General features: G+C 43.3%; 1 protein-coding gene across 3 annotated transcripts in view; it reads left to right on the top strand.

The window, feature by feature from the left end:
* Positions 1-18,913, top strand: part of TRPC7 (transient receptor potential cation channel subfamily C member 7) — a 60,991-nt gene that overhangs the window by 36,292 nt on the left and 5,786 nt on the right. Inside the window, exons 5-8 of one of the 3 annotated variants that reach the window (XM_029962968.1) lie at positions 5,031-5,264; positions 7,060-7,324; positions 13,274-13,469; positions 16,495-16,716. In XM_029962968.1, coding sequence (XP_029818828.1) covers positions 5,031-5,264; positions 7,060-7,324; positions 13,274-13,469; positions 16,495-16,716 — 917 coding nt within the window. Of the gene's footprint in view, positions 1-5,030; positions 5,265-7,059; positions 7,325-13,273; positions 13,470-16,494; positions 16,844-18,913 lie in introns of all 3 variants that reach the window. The other 2 variants (XM_029962967.1, XM_029962966.1) reach the window with 2 other exon arrangements.

The following is an 18,913-nucleotide window of genomic DNA, read 5'->3' as shown; positions in this document are numbered from 1 at the left end:
AACAAACCACCATAAGCCTAGAGGTTGATGGCAGAATTTTGATTAAAAGAGGATAAAAGTTGTAATTTTTGTCCCTGCTTTTGAAATTATTGAAGGACACTTGGCAAATTCTCACTTCCCTGATTTTCCATTTTCCATGGTAAATGCTATAGATGTTGCCTGTTTGCCTCTGTTGGTTTAATCATTGCATTTTAAAGAAGGTAATATTATAATAGAAAGTTGTAGCCTCAATCTAGGATGTTGGTCCATCTTAAGTGAGCAGAAGAAAGCATGGGGAGCCTGCCTGATTTATTACCCTGGGATCCTATTATGATCCTATTACAATTCACTGAACCTCAGCTGTTTTGTCTGCAAAATGGAAATAATGTTATTGGCCTTTTTTTTTGCAATGCACTCTGAGATCTAGTGATGAAAACTGCCAGGCAAGTAAGAGTTGGATTTTATGACATCCCCAGTGAGAAATTCTTGCTGGTGAGAGGACAGCACAGAGCTCAAATCTTTTAGAAGAAATTAAGTTATTCAACAATTATAAAGTAAGGATTCGTGTGGGTGAACACATCAAGTGCAAAAAGTATGTCACAGGCACAGGTTAAATTTCCAAGGAGTTTTAGGCAGATCCAGATGTATTACTTTTCCTCCAGGCTTCATTTATTCCTGGTAGATCAGTCAGCTTGAACCACTAATCTAAACAAGCTCAGGAGGATTTATTGGGAAATTGAGCTTATCAACTGTGCAGAATCTTTCTCCACCTCTTTTATATCTATTTCTGCTCACCACCATGATTCGGATTCTTTTCTTGCAGCAAATAATTCCACTGTTCCATAAGTACTGATGGCATTAAATCCCCTGAAAAATAGGATAGGGCTGCTCTATCTGATGACTTCCTGGCCACTGTTTCTTTGTTCCCTGTCCCTGCAATAATCAGAATCCCATGCAGGATATTAGGCTGGAAAATACTGAATAGATGCCAGACTGGATAGAGTAAGCCTGTAAGACATATTTTTAAAATGATATTAAAGCAGTTGGACAAGATGATTAGATTTTAGACTAGGTATTCTTTCCTTATAGGCAGTAGGTATCCATCTGCTTGGTGAGTTCCTGAGAGATGAAGAAGAAAACATTTCATTTGAAGCGAAGGTTTTCACTTTTCTGAGAGAAGAAAAGTGATTCATTGTCCAGACTCCTGAGTATAATGAGATTTTCTAATGACTGCCTACATCTGCTCTGACAATCTGCTCTGGCCATTTTACCTGCCTGCCTACAGAAAACTTCAAACAATGGTTCAGCCATCCTAGAGGTGAAAGTTTGGTGCAGATGGCTCAAAGCTGGCACAGGGACTTGGGCACTTGTTGAGCCCCACGTGTGACCTTGAACTTTAAGGACTGTGAAAGCACTGAGGGTGGTGACTGCCCAGGCTTTTGGTGCTAAAAGCTTATAGGTATTATAAATATTTATAGGTAGGTAGAAATATAATTAAATAAAAGTGGCTGACATAGATCGACTTAGTGGCCTTCTGTGATGGAGTGATCATGTAAGGGGATGAGGGAAGGGCTGCAGATGTCATTTAACTGGATTTCTGTAAAGCCTTTGGCACTGCCCCCCACAACATCCTTCTCTCTAAATTGGACAGAGATGCATTTGATGAGTGGACTATTAGGTGGATTAGAAAGTGGTTGGACAGTCACATCCAGAGGGTGCTGATCAATGGCTCAGAGTCCTGATGGACATCAGGGACCAGTGGTGTCCCTCAGGGGCCCATACTGGGACCAGTGGGATTTAATATCTTCATTGACAAAGGGATCTAGTGCACCCTCAGCAAGTCTGCAGCTGACACCAAGCTGAGTGGTGAGGCTGACACACCTGAAGGATGGGATGCCATCCAGAGGGACCTGGACAAGCCCCAGAAGTGGGCCCATGGGGATCTCGTGATGTTAACCATGACCAGCTTCCCCCTTTGTACATGGGGCACAGCAATTCTGGCTCATGTATCTGGGACTTGTCTGTGTCTCCCCTGTGGCCAGGTCTTCCCTTCCCTTGCCTTCAGATGAGGAAGGCTGGGATTTTCCTGGTGAGTGGTATGGACAAAGTGTGTGCTGAAAGCAGGGAGGTTTTATTGCAAGAGGCAAAATCCCCACTGCAAAAGCAGCCAGGGTAGCAGTTGGACTCTGGATAGATGCAGTCTGAACACTATTAATCTCTTAATCCAACAGCCTTTGGTGGATGCAGGAAGGCTCAAAGGCATCTCTGCAGCATCAGCTGCTCCTGATTTATGTCCCAGGCCAGCAGATATAAAATCTGACAAACTGCTCCTCTGTGCACAGGTGGTGAGCAGCACTTCTTGCATACTCCCATTTTTCTTCCAGATGGGCTGTGCCTGTAGCTTAACTCTCCTTCCTCTGCTGAAACCAGACCTGCTCATCAAGGTGACATTTCTGATCATTCCTGCTGTGGGGGGAATAAGAGACATGCAGGAGCTGGAGAGCAGGAGCTGCTCATATCCCACATCTCCGTGCATCAAACTCAGGGAAATGACCTCTGGCAGAGCCTGTGGGGGCCTCAGAAACACCACATTTAAAAGACATCCTGGCAGAGCTGCTTTACCTACTTGCCTTCCCTTATTTCTTGCATCCCACCTTATGTCCCATCTCCTGAATTTTAGCTGCTTTTTCTCTTCTCAGTACTTTTACTTAAGGAGAAGCTTTGAAATACTCTCTCCCCATGTATATACAATTATCCAGCAGTACTGACTGAATAATTACTGGAACTTTTCTGCTTGTCCTTAATAGACATTTTTAAAACATGATTGCCACACAGCTGGCAAAAGGAATGATTATAGGCCAATAGTGTGATACTTTCACTGAGTGATTCTAATTTTAGTCAGTCCACTCAGTTTTAGACACTTCTTACTCCATTAATCTGTGACTTAGGTATAGTAAGTGAGCAAGATTAGAAATAAATTTGGATGGGAGACTTAATATTTCAACCAGAAAAGTCATTTCTGGTCATCAGAGGAGGAGTGCTTTTTTGGGCAATGCTACCACGTGGTTTTTCCTGGAGAGCTTTAGTACCTTTACACGACACACACGCGTCACACGCAGGGCTAATGGCTCCTATCCATCATCCCAGGGAATTTAAAAAGCATTTTAAAGCTGGAAATGTTCCTTTAATATTTCATCCTCGCTCCAGGAAAATTCCTGAGAAACCAATTCTTCCACCTGCTCCCTGAGGCTGTTTATTATTAAACCTTGCTCGTGCTGAGTGACAGTTTGGGATGAAGTTCCTGCTTTTACTCAGCCAAGCACCAGCAGAGGTTCCTCTGCTGCCCTGCCTCTGCTCAGCACTCAGATCTCTCCCAAGAAAGATCTATACAGGGCATAACCTATGTCAGGACACATCTCCAGGGACATTCCAGGGCTGTGAAGGTCACAGGCTGGCTGTGCCTTGGCTGATGGGGGTGTGGAAATCTTTGCTTTCCTTTCTCTCTTTAACTCCTTCCCTGTGCTGAGTGCTGAGCAGAGGGAGGGCAGCAGAGGAGCCTCCCAGCTCCCCTCCTCAAGTCCCCAGCTGCTGCTTGACTGAGTAAAAGCAGGAACTTCATCTCAAACTGCCACTCACCATGAATAAGGTTTAATAATAAATAGTCTAAGGAAGAGGGTGGAAGAATTGGTTTCTGAGGCTCTCTCCCAAGATAGATCTGTACAGGGTATAACCTGTATCAGGGTACATCTCCAGGCACCCACCTGGAGACTCCAGGGCTGTGGAGGTCACAGGCTGGCTGTGCCTTGGCTGATGGGGGTGTGGAAAGCTCGGCTTTCCTTTCTCTCTTTCAATCCTTCCCTGCACACAGGGACTGACAGCAGCAGCTCTTCACTCCTCCACCCTCCGGCTGGATTCCCACTGACCTGTTTCCCTGCCTGTAACCCAGCTTTCCAGTGCCCCTCCTGGGACACCCTCTGCTTCCAGGAGTCTCAGAAGTAGCCAAGCAATTGTATTTCTGTGCCACACCACGACAGCTTCCAGTAGAGAGGATGAAAGGAGTTCACAAGAAGGAGAAGATTGCAGGAGGCCACATGGAAATCGGCAGGCGCTGCTCCTTCTTGATTAAACCAGAATTTTGCTGCTGCTATGGAAACAGGGCTGGGGAGAGTGCAGGAAATATTTATCAGTGGGTTAAATATTCCAGCACTTTATCTATTCAGGAGCAGGGTTTGACCCTGGAGCCCTGCTGTGATTGAAGGTTGGGTAAATTAGTGAATCTGCCCTGAATTCTTGCCCACTGAATTCACCTGTCTGCCCTAGCACTTCCCAGTAGGAGATAGATGTCAAAACATTTGAACTCACTGAATTTGGCATTTACAGGTTTATCTGTAAGTCTGTTGTCAGAAATCCTTAATTCGGGCTAAACTCAGTGTTTAAAGTGGTAGATCAGAGCTTAATGTATGGAAAATCATTATTTAATTCCAAAAGCTTTATGAAAAGTATTGCAAGGGCAGAACTTCTGTCTTACCCTTTCTTTAATCACACTGAACTTAATCCTGGATCTTTTCTCTTGCACAGCTCTGTTTGCATTCTCAAAATGAACCCACCCACTTCAGGGAAGGAGAAAAACAGGAGCAGGGTGAGCAGTGCCATCTTCAGTGGCACCGTTTGGCAAGAAGATTTTGGGGACAAGAGAGGAAATCCACATTTTCCCCAAATATAGCAGCAACAGGATTTTCTAGTGTCATCAGAATTTCTGAACTGTGCTTTCTGTCATCACCAGAAATCATCTTTGCCATTGACTTATATAGTGATATTTTGAAATTTCTGCCTCATAAGCACAAGAGGACACGTGAGCTAAAACTTTGAAAGAATTTTTAAGAAAAGGTGGCATGAACCATTGTCAAGAAATTCAGTTTAATTAAAGAGTTATTTGCTTCAGTTTTAGAAGCCACTGCTGGCTAGGAAAGAGGTCTGTCTGAACACAACCACACCTTCTGTGTCTGAACATACACACATCTTCTGTTAAACACCTCCTGTCCCCTCCACAGGTATGATCTGGTCAGAGTGCAAGGAGATCTGGGAAGAGGGGCCACGGGAATATGTGGTGCATCTCTGGAACCTGCTGGACTTTGGGATGCTGTCCATCTTTGTAGCATCATTCACTGCCAGGTTCATGGCTTTCCTCAAAGCCTCTGAAGCACAACAGTACGTTGACCAGTACGTTCAAGATGATGACCTCAACAACGTCACCCTTCCCCCTGAAGTTGCTTATTTTACCTATGGTAAGGTGCTTTTTGTTCTCTAATACTTCCCGTTCTTTTAGGCTAATGTGTGGCAGTGCTGAAAGCAGGTTTCTTTTGGGGATATTTGTGTGGTTTTTTTCTAATTAAACCAAATTATTCTTCCCAAGTCTACCCATTCCAGCCATCTTCCTAAACAGTCAGAAAGGATCTAAACCTCACTCAGTCTCTGATACTGTCCCAAGTCTACATTCAGGTCAATCACATCCTGAAAAAGCAGCTTGAGCAGCAGATAATCAGGAACTGGGAGGGAGCAGAGTATAATTTGCATTACAGATGAAGTAACCTGCTTGGTTTTCCAAATGTGAGAGGAGGGAAATGTGTGAATAAATATAGAATGTGGGGCTGCATCTCTAACTGCCGGTGCACTCTGCGCTTCTGTTACATCCAACACCTGTATAATGGAAATAAAAATAGCAATTACATCCATAAGCTGCTGCTCTTCAAAACCTGTATTTTTGTAGAGCCTAAATCATCTGTAAGTGCTAAAGCAGCAGCAGTGCCTGGACAACATTGTTTTTGATAGCTGAAATGGTTTTTCTTTGCTGTACAGTGTGGGGACTGGATCCACTGCACCCCTCTGCAAGCTTTACTTGTCACCCTGAGCAAACCCCAGGAGGATTTTTGCTCACAGGAGCTCCAGAGATGGGCACCAAGGAACACCATTTGCTCCCTAGAGCTGTAAGGTGGTTGTTCCAGTGATGTGCTTGTACTGGAGAGGGGGATCTGAGGCAGCAGACTTCATCCACTGTGCTCCACACAGCACTGGGGACATGAGCCCTCACCCCACAGCCTGGTGGTCCCACCAGCTCAGCCCCTTCTTAGTGTGTCCCCCCTGAAGGGAAACATCCCTCCTTCTGCCCAGGTAAGAGAGAGGCCATGGAGATGATGGATTTTTTCCCTCTCTGGTTTGCTGCCGATCCATTTAAAGCGAGTTCATGACCCAAAGGTGCAAAGAACAGAATATCACAATGAGATCCTGTGAATTTCTCTGTCTGCTGCTTTTCCTTTGGTTCAGATTTTGCTGCAAATAATGTCTAAGTTTACTGCTGTGGCCCTAAAGATGTCACATGTTTTAGCCCTGAGCCACAGTCTTTTCATCAAGAAGCTCAGTTGATGCAGGGTTGCTCATAAGCCATATTAATATAAATGTTCACATTTTCAGTAGATTAAGTAAATGATGCATATCTGGTGTCAACAAGGAGCTTTTTTAGGCAAAAATATTAGAGTGACTAGACTGCAAGAACTGGTTTTAATGTAAAGATAACATGAAAATTATACCTTTTTATCTGTATTTTATTATACATTTTATACATATTTATATATATATATACATATGTATCTGCTTTACCCGAACAAATCCTAACTTTCTTATCCAGTGGTGGGGATAGAGATCTCAGTCTCCCTTCCCAAATACTGACACAGTGCCCTGTATAAAATCTATAGCTAGACTCCACTGCGTTGTGCTTTTGGTTGTCCATCTCAAGAGCTTCACGTGGAAAAGGCACAGCACAGTTGCCATGCTATTTTTTTGCTGTGTGGCTTCAGTGAATCCCAGTGACTTGTTCATTTCTCATCTTTACCATGTGAAAAATGCAACTAACTCACTAATTCTCCAACATGCTGAGGACTTCAGCACACAATTGTTCCAAAGCTGGTTTTTTGTCTTTAACTCCAGGCCAAAGCCAAGATTCGGTGCAGAAAAGGGTCATTTATGGTGATAGCTTCCACCTACCACTCTTTGTTACTAACAGCCCGTGTCCATGTATTGTTTTAGCCAGGAACAAGTGGCTCCCCTCGGATCCCCAGATCATTTCAGAAGGCCTGTATGCCATAGCTGTGGTACTCAGCTTCTCCCGCATTGCTTACATTCTTCCAGCCAACGAAAGCTTCGGCCCCCTGCAGATCTCCCTGGGCAGGACTGTGAAGGATATCTTCAAGTTCATGGTCATCTTCATCATGGTGTTCCTCGCCTTCATGATCGGAATGTTCAACCTTTACTCCTACTACCTTGGTGCAAAGTACAACCCCGCGTTCACCACGTGAGTAGCTGTGGGGAGAGCGGCTGTTCCTGCTGCTCCTGTCTCGGGATCTTTGGGAACTCGGCTCCAAACATCCTCCTCTTGTGTTTTAGGGAGATGTTCCTCAAAAAGCCCAGCTGATGTTCCTTGCAACCTGTGCCAAATCTCGTGCGGTTTCGCAGGAGTCTAAAAGGGGGGAAAGGCTCAATCCCTTCTGGGCCGTTGCTGGTGCTCTGGTGGTTTCTGTTGGGGGGAAAATCACACCCAGATTTTGACAGGGAAACTCGTCCCACAGCTCCAGCCCTGGCAGCCAGCCCTAGGCCTGAGTGTAGGGAGCCGAGTAAGTTCAGAAACGGTTCTTTCTAGAAATCAAAATAGCAGGTCAGGAAAATGTTTTGTGAAGATGCTCAGTTCAATGTGTCAAGAGATGCAGTGGGGAAGAAGTTAAACCTAAGATTATTGTTCTTAAAACTGCAAGGTGAAATGTATGTAAAATAAGGGAGGATTTTGCTTCTCTGAGACCCAAGGCCATGGGTTCAACCCCCATATGGGCCATTCACTTAAGAGTTGGACCTGATGATCCTTGTGGGTCCCTTCCAACTCAGAATATCCTGTGATTCTGTGATCTGTTTTAGGACATCACCTGAGTGCAGCTGTGATTGTTGGGTGCACTTCTGCAGAGCCAGCTGCTGAGTTATGGTGCTCAGAACAGAGCAAAACAAACCAGGGTGTCTGGGGTGTGGTTTCTAAGTCCTGCCTGGGAACTTTTCAGCAGAGGCCATGTGAAAGCTCTGTGCCTTAGGGACACAGTGGGGACTTTCCTGCTTGTCTGTGAGGGAAAGCCTGGCATAATGTTTTCCCCTTTCTGTGAGCTGACTTCCAGGAAACCACCCCAGAGCTGCAGTGCCTGAGCCCACGGTGGTTTCCAGGTACAGAGCAGACATTTGATGCTGCATTTGATGTGTCAATTCTCTGACATGTTAGACAGAGAGCTTGGGGCTTAGCTCATCACTCCTCTAGGAGAAAGGGCCTTTTCAGCATCATTTCTGTCCTGCAAGTGGCTGTTGCCTTCCAGTTTCACCACACCACCCTCTTGGGCCACATGTAACCTGTAACATTACATTTGCTTCCTCTAGTCGAGCCAAATATGCCTCCCAGGCCTCTCCTGTAGCCTCAGGGGGCATTTTAATGGAAGGATTTATGAGGCCAGATGCATTTACATTTATCTGTGCTCAGTGGTGAGGGAGAAGAAAATTGAGTGTGTGGACTGTGACTTGCTTCAGATTTGAAGAGAAGGAGATGCCCTTGAAGCATAAGACTTAATGAGAAGTTGAGTCACTGCCATCCCTGCCTGCCTGGTGGCACAGCAACCCTCACTTGTGGTATCCCCCAGGCACGTCACTGACAAATTCCAGTCTCTGATACAATTCTACACAGTAACTCTCTTATTAGTACTCATTAGCTAAGTGGATCTTCCAGGAGTTGCCATCATTTGATTGAAATAATGAGCAAATGTTCACTAAAAATGATGACTGCTCAGTGGAGTAAAGATTGCTTAAATGCCCAGGGGATATTTGGGCAGGGGAGAGCTCTTCCTCCTTAACTTCAGCCTGCTGACTACTTATCCCAGAGGGACTTGGTGTTGTCATAAAGCAAATTTTCCACGAGCATAAATCTTTCTTTTTAAGAATTTGGAAGAGATTTTAAAAATACTTACTTTCTTCTGACTATTTAAACACTCGGGAGTGTCAAACGATGATCAGTAAAAACAAGCCCTTTCATCGTGTGAAACAAAGAGAATAGATTTACATTCCTCCCGAAAATCCTTCTTAGACATTCCATTCAGCAAGAAGCCCCCGGGGTAGACAGTCTCAAACAATTTTAATAAGCTAATTACAAGGTTATTTTGGCAGATGGGCAGCCACCAGCTATAGTAATGTTTCCTCTTCTATTTTTTGTGGCTGTCTGTGGGCCTTGATGAGGGTTGTGGCTCCTGCTACCATTAACTCACACGTGAAAAGGAGGAAGATTTCAGTATTAGTGCTAAAAAAGGAGCTCAGCTGCTCATTCCCTGAAAAATCACCAGGGCTAAGAAGAATGTTGCTTAGTTTGGTGTCCTCACAACCCCTCTGTGACTGTGACTTCAGCGACGTCGCCGGATGCGTTTCCTGGGGGTTGTTTGGGAATTCTAATGAGGATGGGTGACATTTTACAGCAAGCAAGTTTGGCCCTGAGAAATGTGACTATTTGACTGTGGGACCTGATTCTCAGAGGTCACTTGGGTAGCTGTGACAGAAGAAGACCCCGTGGATTTGGGCATTTCGTTGACTGTGGCAGCTTCGAGGGGTGTTGAGTCGACACCTCCCTGGATGGGCCCAGTGGGAACTCTTGGACAAAGAGCTGCTCACTAAAATAACTCCAAATTACACTTTTATGAAAACCACACCTTCCCAGGACAGTATGTAGGCAGAAAAAAGAGTGTACTTTTGTGCAGATCACACTCAGAGGGAATTGCTTGCTTAGTTAGTGAATGTTTGGTGCAACTTGACTTTCACCTTTCCTTGCTATTACATTTCTGAAATCCTGCTCGATTTCTCTTCTGTTGTCACATACAGAGCAAGAATGTAGCACCCCAGTGGCCTCTGAATCGAGTTATTACACAAAGTTTCTCTCATTTCTTCCATTTTGATGTTCTGGATGCAAAGGAAATAAAAATGTAGCGGGCTTTACTCCACACAGCTAAATATGGAGATTATTTACCTTACTGTGGGACACTTTCAAAAATTTTTGGAGGTTCTTCCATGCTGAAGATCAGACCATTTCCACCCCCAGCTATGTTTATCTGTTTATCATATGCTGTGTACAGCACACAGCTCTTGAAACAGCCTGTAATTAAGAACATGCCATGCAAACAAAATCGAGATGGAGGCAAGGCTGATTGTGTTCCTCTTGCTTTGTGCATCACAAATCAGGCTGAAGGCTACAACACCAGGCTTTCTGTCTCCCTCTCCCCAAAGGGAAATGTGACTCACTGTTCAGAGCCAATGCTGCTTCCAGGCTTGAAGGCTTTTTTCTACTTGTTTTGCTTTGTCAAAATGTGATAGTTTTGTAGATTGTATTGGCTGCACTGCTTTTTTGGCAGTGATAGTTCTCCAGCTCATTTAAGGAAATCAATCTGAAAGGATGCCTTAAGCTTTCTTAGAGAGGAGGGCACAAGACTGACATGAAATCATAGCCTTGCTGTGATCTTTTTTGATAACAGCACACTGCTCTTTACAAAAGTGAGGAAAATCTATAACTAGCTTATTGCCTATGGTCTGTTTTCTTCCTTGATGCAAAATCTTGAGGTTTTACTGAACTGTGAGTTCTGAAACAGACAAACAAATAGAAAACTATCTCAGTTGTCTCCCCACTGCAACAGTTGGTTCTCTCACAGCAGAGGGAGATTGCAGCAAACCCACCTCCCCAAGGAGCATCAGTCAATCTGTCACTGCCAGACCCTCCTGCTGCCAGGAGCTGTCAGTCTGGGCAGGACTCCTGACTTCCTCCATCCCGTCTGTCTTTGGGAAGGATAAAACACCAGCTGACCTCACAGGAAGGGGGTAAATTGCTTATCTGGCACCGACAAGACACATCTTGGAATCTTTGGGAGCTTGGCTCCAAACATCCTCCTCTCATGTTTTAATGAAATGTTCCTTAAAAAGCCCCACTGATGGTCCTTGCAACCTGTGCCAAATCTCCTGGAATTTCACAGGAATTTAAAAGGGAGAAGGAAAGAGCCACCCAGCCTTTTTTGGAGGGTAGGGATGGATTAGTACAAGTCTCCTTAGAAGCATTTCACCTGCAAGAGGGAGTCTTGTGTCTGCCTGGGGGCATTGCTAAGCACCAGTTTGGGGTGGTACAGGTCAGGTCAACCTCTCCACCACCTTCCCAGTTCCACTCACCTGACCCTGGAGATGAGGGCTGTGGACATCACACAGGAACCTGCTGCTCTGGCCTTTGTGGTGCTCAGGGTGGTCAAGGCTGCTCACAGTCCTCAATTAACTTTTCAAGGAGAATCTGGCACTGCTGAAGTATAAAGGTTAATGTTTAAGCTGCAGAGAAAGGAGCAGAGCTGACATGTATTAAAATCTGCCAGCAGGGTGGAAAAGCACGGGAACATTTCCAAATGAAAAAGGCAGGTTAATATCAGGGGGGCAGCTGGGCTCGAGGCTGGGGGTTATGGCTTTTATTAGCTTGAAAAATTACTTATAGAATCATAGAACCAGCTGGGTTGGAAGGGACCTCCAAGATCATCAAGTCCAACCCTTATGTGGTGGGTTTCAATGCCAGGGATCTTTGGTGTTCGTGTGTTCTTTAGCTGGGAAGAACAACATTTTTTGAATGGCCAGATTGCTGCCACAGGGTGAAGGGAAGGGGACACATTAATGCCAGGTCAGCTCTGCTGCAGGCCAGGGCAGGACACGACAGCAGAGTGGCACAGGAGGGGAAATGTCCAGCAAGGGGAGAAGTGGTGGCACCTGTTTGCAGCCCACAGCTCATCCCACAATGTCTCTGCAATCCTGCAGAGCAACCAGGGGGTGTGAGTGCGGTGTCTGTGACTCTTGGGATCATTAGGATGGAGGAAAAAAACACATTTTAAAGGCAGTGGTGCAACATCTGTTCCAAACATCACTGAAGGTTACCCCTCACCGGTCAGTGCAGTTATACATTGTAAATATTACACTGAATACTTACTGCAGTTTTACTGCTGCTTGTAAATGAAATATGGAATACCCTAAATTATGATGGGCACTAAATACCAGTTTGCTGTTGCAGAAAGGAACTGCCCAGCCTTTCAAAGGGTGGAAAATAATTTCTCTTGCTTTCACGAACGGTGCAATAGGTGCTGGAGTTTATGTAAAGTTTATTGTTCCTGTAGGATATGTCACTGTTTGTGTCTATAAGCTGTTGTTATAAACAGATTTAGCAGGATTAGTCTGCCACTCTAGCAAAAAAAACATTTCCTCAAAATAATTTGTCAGTGGCATTGTTTCCTTTCAAGGTGCTTGCTCCTGGCAGGCAGGAGCAGAGAGGAAGCAATTAACTGTTAACAGGCTAAGGATTTCTTGGGAAAGGCAAAATGCCTTCTTAATTAAAAATTAAGCAAACTGCTTTCAAAATGTGCCACATCCCTCCTCCTCCTTTCCTTCCTCTTCAGCTGTGGCTGCTCCCCTTCTGCCTCTCATAGCCCTGACTCCTTGGATCAGACTCTCCTTTTGACCTGGCAGTGTAGCCACATTCTTTCCAGCCCCACTTCTCTTTCTCGTTGGTTTATTCCCTTCTCTTTTTCCTGTCTTTTATTTTCCTCTGATTCCTTTCTACTTTCAAGCAAGGATAATAATAAAATCAAAATACCTCTCTGCAACATCTTCTACCACTCTTTATTTTCAATTTTTTGCTACAACTGCTTGGGTGTCTGACGTGCTTGCAGTCCAAAGCAGGATGGGAAGAAAACCAGGTTATGGTCTGACTATATTTGCACTCTGTGTTCTTTATATTAATGCCACAAATCAGAACTTTCCAGTCCTCTCTTCTGCCCTGGAAACTTTATATAAAGAGGTCAGACTCTTCTGTCTTCTCTGGATGAGAACAGAATGAGTGAGTAGAAGCAAAAAGCCCTACATAAAAAGTTTCAACCTGCAAGTTTCCCATGGAATTGTTGTCCTTAATAAGGACACAAAATCCATGTGACAAATAATGCACCTGATAAGAACAGATGGAGCAAATCAGGGGACACTGGACCTTTGTAGCATTAATCAGAAATCATATTTCTTTATCAAATGAGGAAATATGATTTGGCACATCCCTGGGTGATGGATAATGGGCTACCACAACTGTGCCAAGACATATATTTATATTAGTGTATTGCTGCTTTATTATTAGTACCTGGTGCCAACCCTACAAAGCGACTGTTTGCTTTATTTTCAGGGTAGAAGAAAGTTTTAAAACCTTATTCTGGTCAATATTTGGCTTATCTGAAGTGATATCTGTGGTGCTGAAGTACGACCATAAATTCATTGAGAATATTGGATATGTGCTCTACGGAGTCTATAACGTGACCATGGTGGTGGTGCTGCTCAACATGCTAATAGCCATGATCAACAACTCCTATCAGGAAATCGAGGTAAGAAAAGAAATTAGGTTACAAACTCAGTGTGCTTAATTATCACTGATAATGAACATGCTAAAACAAACAAACAAGGAAGCTGTAGCTTATTTCGTATCCAAGATTAGGATTCTGACCACACTGTGCAAGAGTTGAGGCTGAGTCTGTCCCCAGATTATAATTGAATTAATCATTAACAGTGAATCATTTCTAGACCAACTTCAGCTTCCTTGTTTTTAATGACCCTCTGTGAGTAAACACAATTTCCCTTACATGTATTTAATGAAAGTGGTTCGTGGTATTTTTTATTCCCTGTGTTGGCTGTGATAACTTCTCCAAATGTGTGGCCTTAACTGCATTGTTTGCTTATAACAAAATAATATTTCATTTGGCTTTTTGCCCTGTTCTCTCTTTTTGGCCTGTTAAACTCTCCAGCCCATGTAGAACTGAAGCTCATGTATATATATTTAAAAATTCCATGTTTTCCAACTACCAAGCACACAAAATTGATTCAGATGGGGTTTTTTGGGGGTTTTTTGGGGTGTTGTTTGTTTGTTTGTTTGTTTGTGGGGTTTTTTTGGTTGGTTTTTTGTTTTTTTTTTTTTGGTGTCTCTGGGTCTGAAAATTATAACTGCCTGGACATTCACAAAAAACAACTTTTAAAGCATATAAACAGAGCCCTCAAGGAAAAGGAATAGTTTCTCAGAAAGGCATTTGCAGGGTTTACCCAGCCTGGCTCAGTAGTGTGGCTGCTGGCAGAGTGGGTTTTGCTAAATGCTTTAGACATAAACAACTCTCTGCTATTCTAAATAAAGGCAGAAAAAAATACATTATTTGGAGAATGTTAATGTTGAGTCACCTCTTACTTCTGATTTGTTAAATGTCAAACTTCTGCAGTTGGGTTTGTATTAATTAGTTGTCCTAATCTCCCCTCAGAGCCTGACACTGAAAAAGGCCAGAGCTGAAAATATTTTCTCACTGTAATGTCTGATTCATCCATGCACTGTAGTGCAAATATAACTCAATCCTGTGCGTGCTCTAACAAAGTCTAAATGTCAGGGAGACCTTACATGTGCTCCCTGCCCCAGAATCTTTCCTGCTTGCAGACAGCAGAGCCATTTCTCCAAAGGTTTCTAATCACTTAAGGACAAGCATTTTCCTGAATCTTCTTCATTTTCCTGAATCTTCTTCACCTGAAACAAACTTTACTTCAGAAAGGGTCTCAGCCTCTTGCTGCATTTTCTAGTTCAGTGTAGCAGACAGGGATGCTCTTGAGAGTTTTTGAAGAAAAAAAATCTCTGAAAATACCTGAATAGGTGGCCTATATTAACTTTCTAGTCTAACCTTCGTGATGAGCAGTTCCCTGGCAAAATGCTTTGTCATCCTTCTTGATTGCATGGAAATTTTCAAAACTTGGTTCAAGATTACCTGTAACTATCACCAAGGAAAAAAAATGTGAGCTGCCTGGCCCTGATCCTCCTAACTGAGGAAAAACTAGTGCATCTCCTCCTAATTCACTTCAGTTCCTCAGCAGCACTGAGGTTAAAGACAGTCATACAATCATAGAGTTGTTTAGGGTGGAAAAGACCTTTTAGATCACTGACTCCAACCATTAATCCAGCACTAAACCATGTCCCTAAGTGCCACATCTACATGTGTTTGAATATAGCCCAGGGATGGAGACTGACTGCAGAGAAAGTCCCTTTTGCCACTGTGTTTATCTGAGAGCAGCAAAGTCAGTAGTGACAGAGGATGGACATTTCTTAGGAATTAAATTCCATTAGGGACAGTGGGGACATGATTTGCTTGTCATCTGGAGTGACAAGTCCATGTTCTCCTGCCTTCCATTGAACTTCTCTCTTCAGCTGCTTCTGGTTTTCTTCTGTTTATGCCTCCAGTGCTGGTGTGCCCTGACAAATTTTGCACTTAGGGAAAGAAACATCCTTTTGCCAGCTGTAAAACAGAATTGCTTCCATCAGCAGTACTTCTTAACTGCTTAACAGAAAGGCATTACAACTGTCCACGAGTGATTTAGTCTGTAATTCAGCTTGAGGCTTCTGTGAGGTGGAACCTCAAACCATGAGAAGAGCAAAGGGCAGCAGTGAAGTGAAGACATATTGCTGTAACTGTGACAGAATTAACCTCTGCTGTGTCATGCCAGTTTTTGACTGAGTTTCAGAGCTACAGGGTAATCAGAGGTTATTAATTTCAGCAGAACACAGATGTAAATGAGTATGGGGTGTTGGCAGACCCACACTTCTATTGAAACCATGTGAACCACAGGGAAGAAGCTTTTCAGCAGCTGTATCTCATCCTTTCTTTTCCTGATAGATGGTCCTGACACATGGCCCTGACCATCCTCCAGTATAAATGCCAAGCAGATCCATAAAATATTTGCTAACTTTGCCCTTGTTACTTGGAAGTGATTCTGGCCCACCTTGACAATTCATGAAGGAGATTCACAGGCACTGCATGATGGACTTTTTCTCCACCTTCAGCAGTGACAGGACGTGCACAGGAGGAGAATTAAGGGGTATTGATCTATGGAAAAGAGGACCCATGAGGAAATGAGCTGGTGACAGGAGAAAGCAGTGACCTACCCTGTTCTGTGGGGGATTCCTGGCTATTGAAGTGGTAGAGGTGACAAACAGCTTTGCAGTTAATCACAGACAGTCTGTTGTTGTGCTCACAACAGTTTCTTCTGCTTTCCATGACTCTGTCTGTGTTCTGACCCATTCATTTATCAGCATAGCACAAAGTGCTTGCTGAGACAATTCCTTTGATATCCAAGGAAATAGGAAATAGTCTAATATTTGGAGGACTTCTACTCTCTGTTTATTCATTGCTTTGTTTAAATGTTCCTTTTTTTGAGATTACTACAGAGAAGCCCACAAAGACACGTTTTGGGCAGGGGTCCTTGTTCTGCCAAACAGATTCTGATTCTAGTTAATTCCTAACTGTGTGTTTGTCCTTGTCATAGCTAAATTCCTTCCTATTTACTGATTTGGATGTTGATTTGTTTTTCCCCTCTTGCCTTCCCAAGGAGGATGCAGATGTGGAGTGGAAGTTTGCACGTGCCAAGCTCTGGCTGTCCTACTTTGATGAAGGAAGGACTTTACCTGCTCCTTTCAACCTAGTGCCAAGCCCTAAATCATTTTATTATCTCATACTGAGAATAAAAATGTGCCTCATAAAACTCTGCAAATCTAAGGCCAAAAGCTGTGAAAATGATGTCGAGATGGGGATGCTGAATTCCAAACAACGGGTACGTTTTATCTTCACTTTTCAGCTTCTTTCTGGAAAGGATTCCTGCCAGGGACCTTCTGGAGGGGGTGGCATGGTACAGAGGGAGATCAGGGCCAGCCCAGCCTCTCACTGCACCTCTGCATTGTGTGTTATTTGTATTACATTTCAACCAGAGGCTCCTCCCAAGCTTGTGACCTCATTGCATGAGGTCTGGGCACCAGGGAAGGGCAATTTTTATACAAGCAGGCACTTTGATAAGGGAGTTTCCCAAGGTCGAGGAGAAGGGCAGAAGCAGAGGCACAACCAGGCTCCCAGCTTGTCTGACAACTCAGCCACCCAGCAGGCCTTTATGCCTCTTCAATTCATCCACCTTCCTCAAAGTAGTTTCCAAATTAATTTTACTGTCATTGCAACATTTACTGTCATTACAACATTTACTGCCATTCCAGGTTTGGGAACAAATTTCCAAGCAGGGATTATTAACACTTAAATACCTAAAGCTATATTTAACAACCTCTCTAGTTACATCTGCCTAGTGATGTGTAGCCACTAATGGGGAGATCCTGGCTCAGCATTTGAAATAGAAATTTGCTTTTGAAATGCTGGCTCCACAGCAGAATGATTTCCTCAGCACCAGTGTGTCCACATGGCAAAGCAAGAGAGAGATGCAGGAGTATGCCTGGCATCCAGACCCTTCCCAGGGGAATTAGCCTTGCTCCTCCATGGGGAAATGCCAGAGAAATTAGAGAAAATTATGTTGCCTGTGGAAAATTATTCTCTGCAACACTGTGCAGAGGGGCACTGGGATGAAGCTTCCCCAGCACATAAATTTATGACAAACATATGAAAAATTTATGACAAATCCCACTCCCAGGGCAGGTCCACTTGCTTTGCTTTGGAGAAGAAAACACCAAAAGATTCCCAGGAATTCAGCCACAGCTGCTGCCATTAAATTCTGGGGATTACAGGGTCACAGAATATTCTGAGCTGGAAGAGACCCACAGGGATCATCAAGTCCAGCTCTGAAATGAATGGCCCATGGAGGGATGGAGCTCCCAGTATTATTATTGGGACTCTGGTCAAACAGCTGAGCTGATCTCAGGCTTTTCAAAAATGCAAGGAGGCAGCTTTGCTTGAAAGTGTCCTGGCCTTTATTTAATGTTCTCAGCTCGAGGTGGGCTTGAAAGAAAAGAATGCTGGGAAACCACTCCTGGGGAAAAAGAAAAGCTCTCCAAAATGTGTGGTCTCTTATTTCTTGCAGTCAGGGCTCATGAGAGGTCCTTTAGCCACTTTTAGCTACCTCAAATAATTCAAAAAGATGATATTTTTTAAAATTTAAATTTAAATTAAATTTAAAATTAAATTTTGAAATTTAATTTCTACTTCAAGCATGAACCAAAGTAATAAAATTTTCTCTAAGCCTCTCCTTCCCCAAGCCACATCAGTGAAATTGTCTGGCTTGCCCTTTTTCATGGAACTCATGCAAAACTCATATTTTCCATGGCTTTAACATAAACAATTAAGAGTATCAGTCATTTCTTGCTTGCCTGTTGTTTTTGTTCACAAATCATCTTCAAAAGTCTCTGTAAGATCGTGACACATCTGATGAGTAAGAGAGAAATAGGAAAAAAACATTACACGATTAATCAGATTTTTAATCCAATCATTATATGAATCTTGATTTGAAAAAAAAAAATAATCAGGATCTCTGGTTCATCAGGAAAGAAAAACCCTTAACCAGGGCCTTCCCTCTCTATATAATTGCACATAGTTACAGAATTCTGTGATATCCATTGTCTTCTCTGGGTCTATGATACGAATTAATTCCCTTGAATAAGTAATTTTATTTTTTTTTTTTGTTAGTATTTGGACCAAAAAATTCAGAGGTGGAAAACAGAGTCAAAAAAAACACTTACAAATGTTGTGTGTACTCTCCAGAAAAGTCTCCTTGGAAGCTTCTAGAGTGTTGTGTCCTCTGATAAAAATATGATGGTCTATTTAAAAAAGCACATTTTTTTTTTTTGAGCCAAAAGAAGTAGCAAATGGTACTGCTGTAAAAGGATCAGTGAAAATCAATTGTTTTGAATTTGGTTTTGTACCACATAGACTTGTTTTCTCCAAACACAAGTATTTCTTTTTCTTCCTTTCTTGTGTTCTAAACTGATAACCATCAGCCTCATTAAGATTAAAGTATTTTGTGCCTCTTAACACCTTGT

This window comes from Manacus vitellinus, unplaced genomic scaffold, assembly GCF_001715985.3.
Source record: "Manacus vitellinus isolate BGI_N305 unplaced genomic scaffold, ASM171598v3 scaffold_51_pilon, whole genome shotgun sequence".
NCBI lineage: Eukaryota > Metazoa > Chordata > Aves > Passeriformes > Pipridae > Manacus > Manacus vitellinus.
This window is presented reverse-complemented; position numbering and strand designations above follow the sequence as displayed.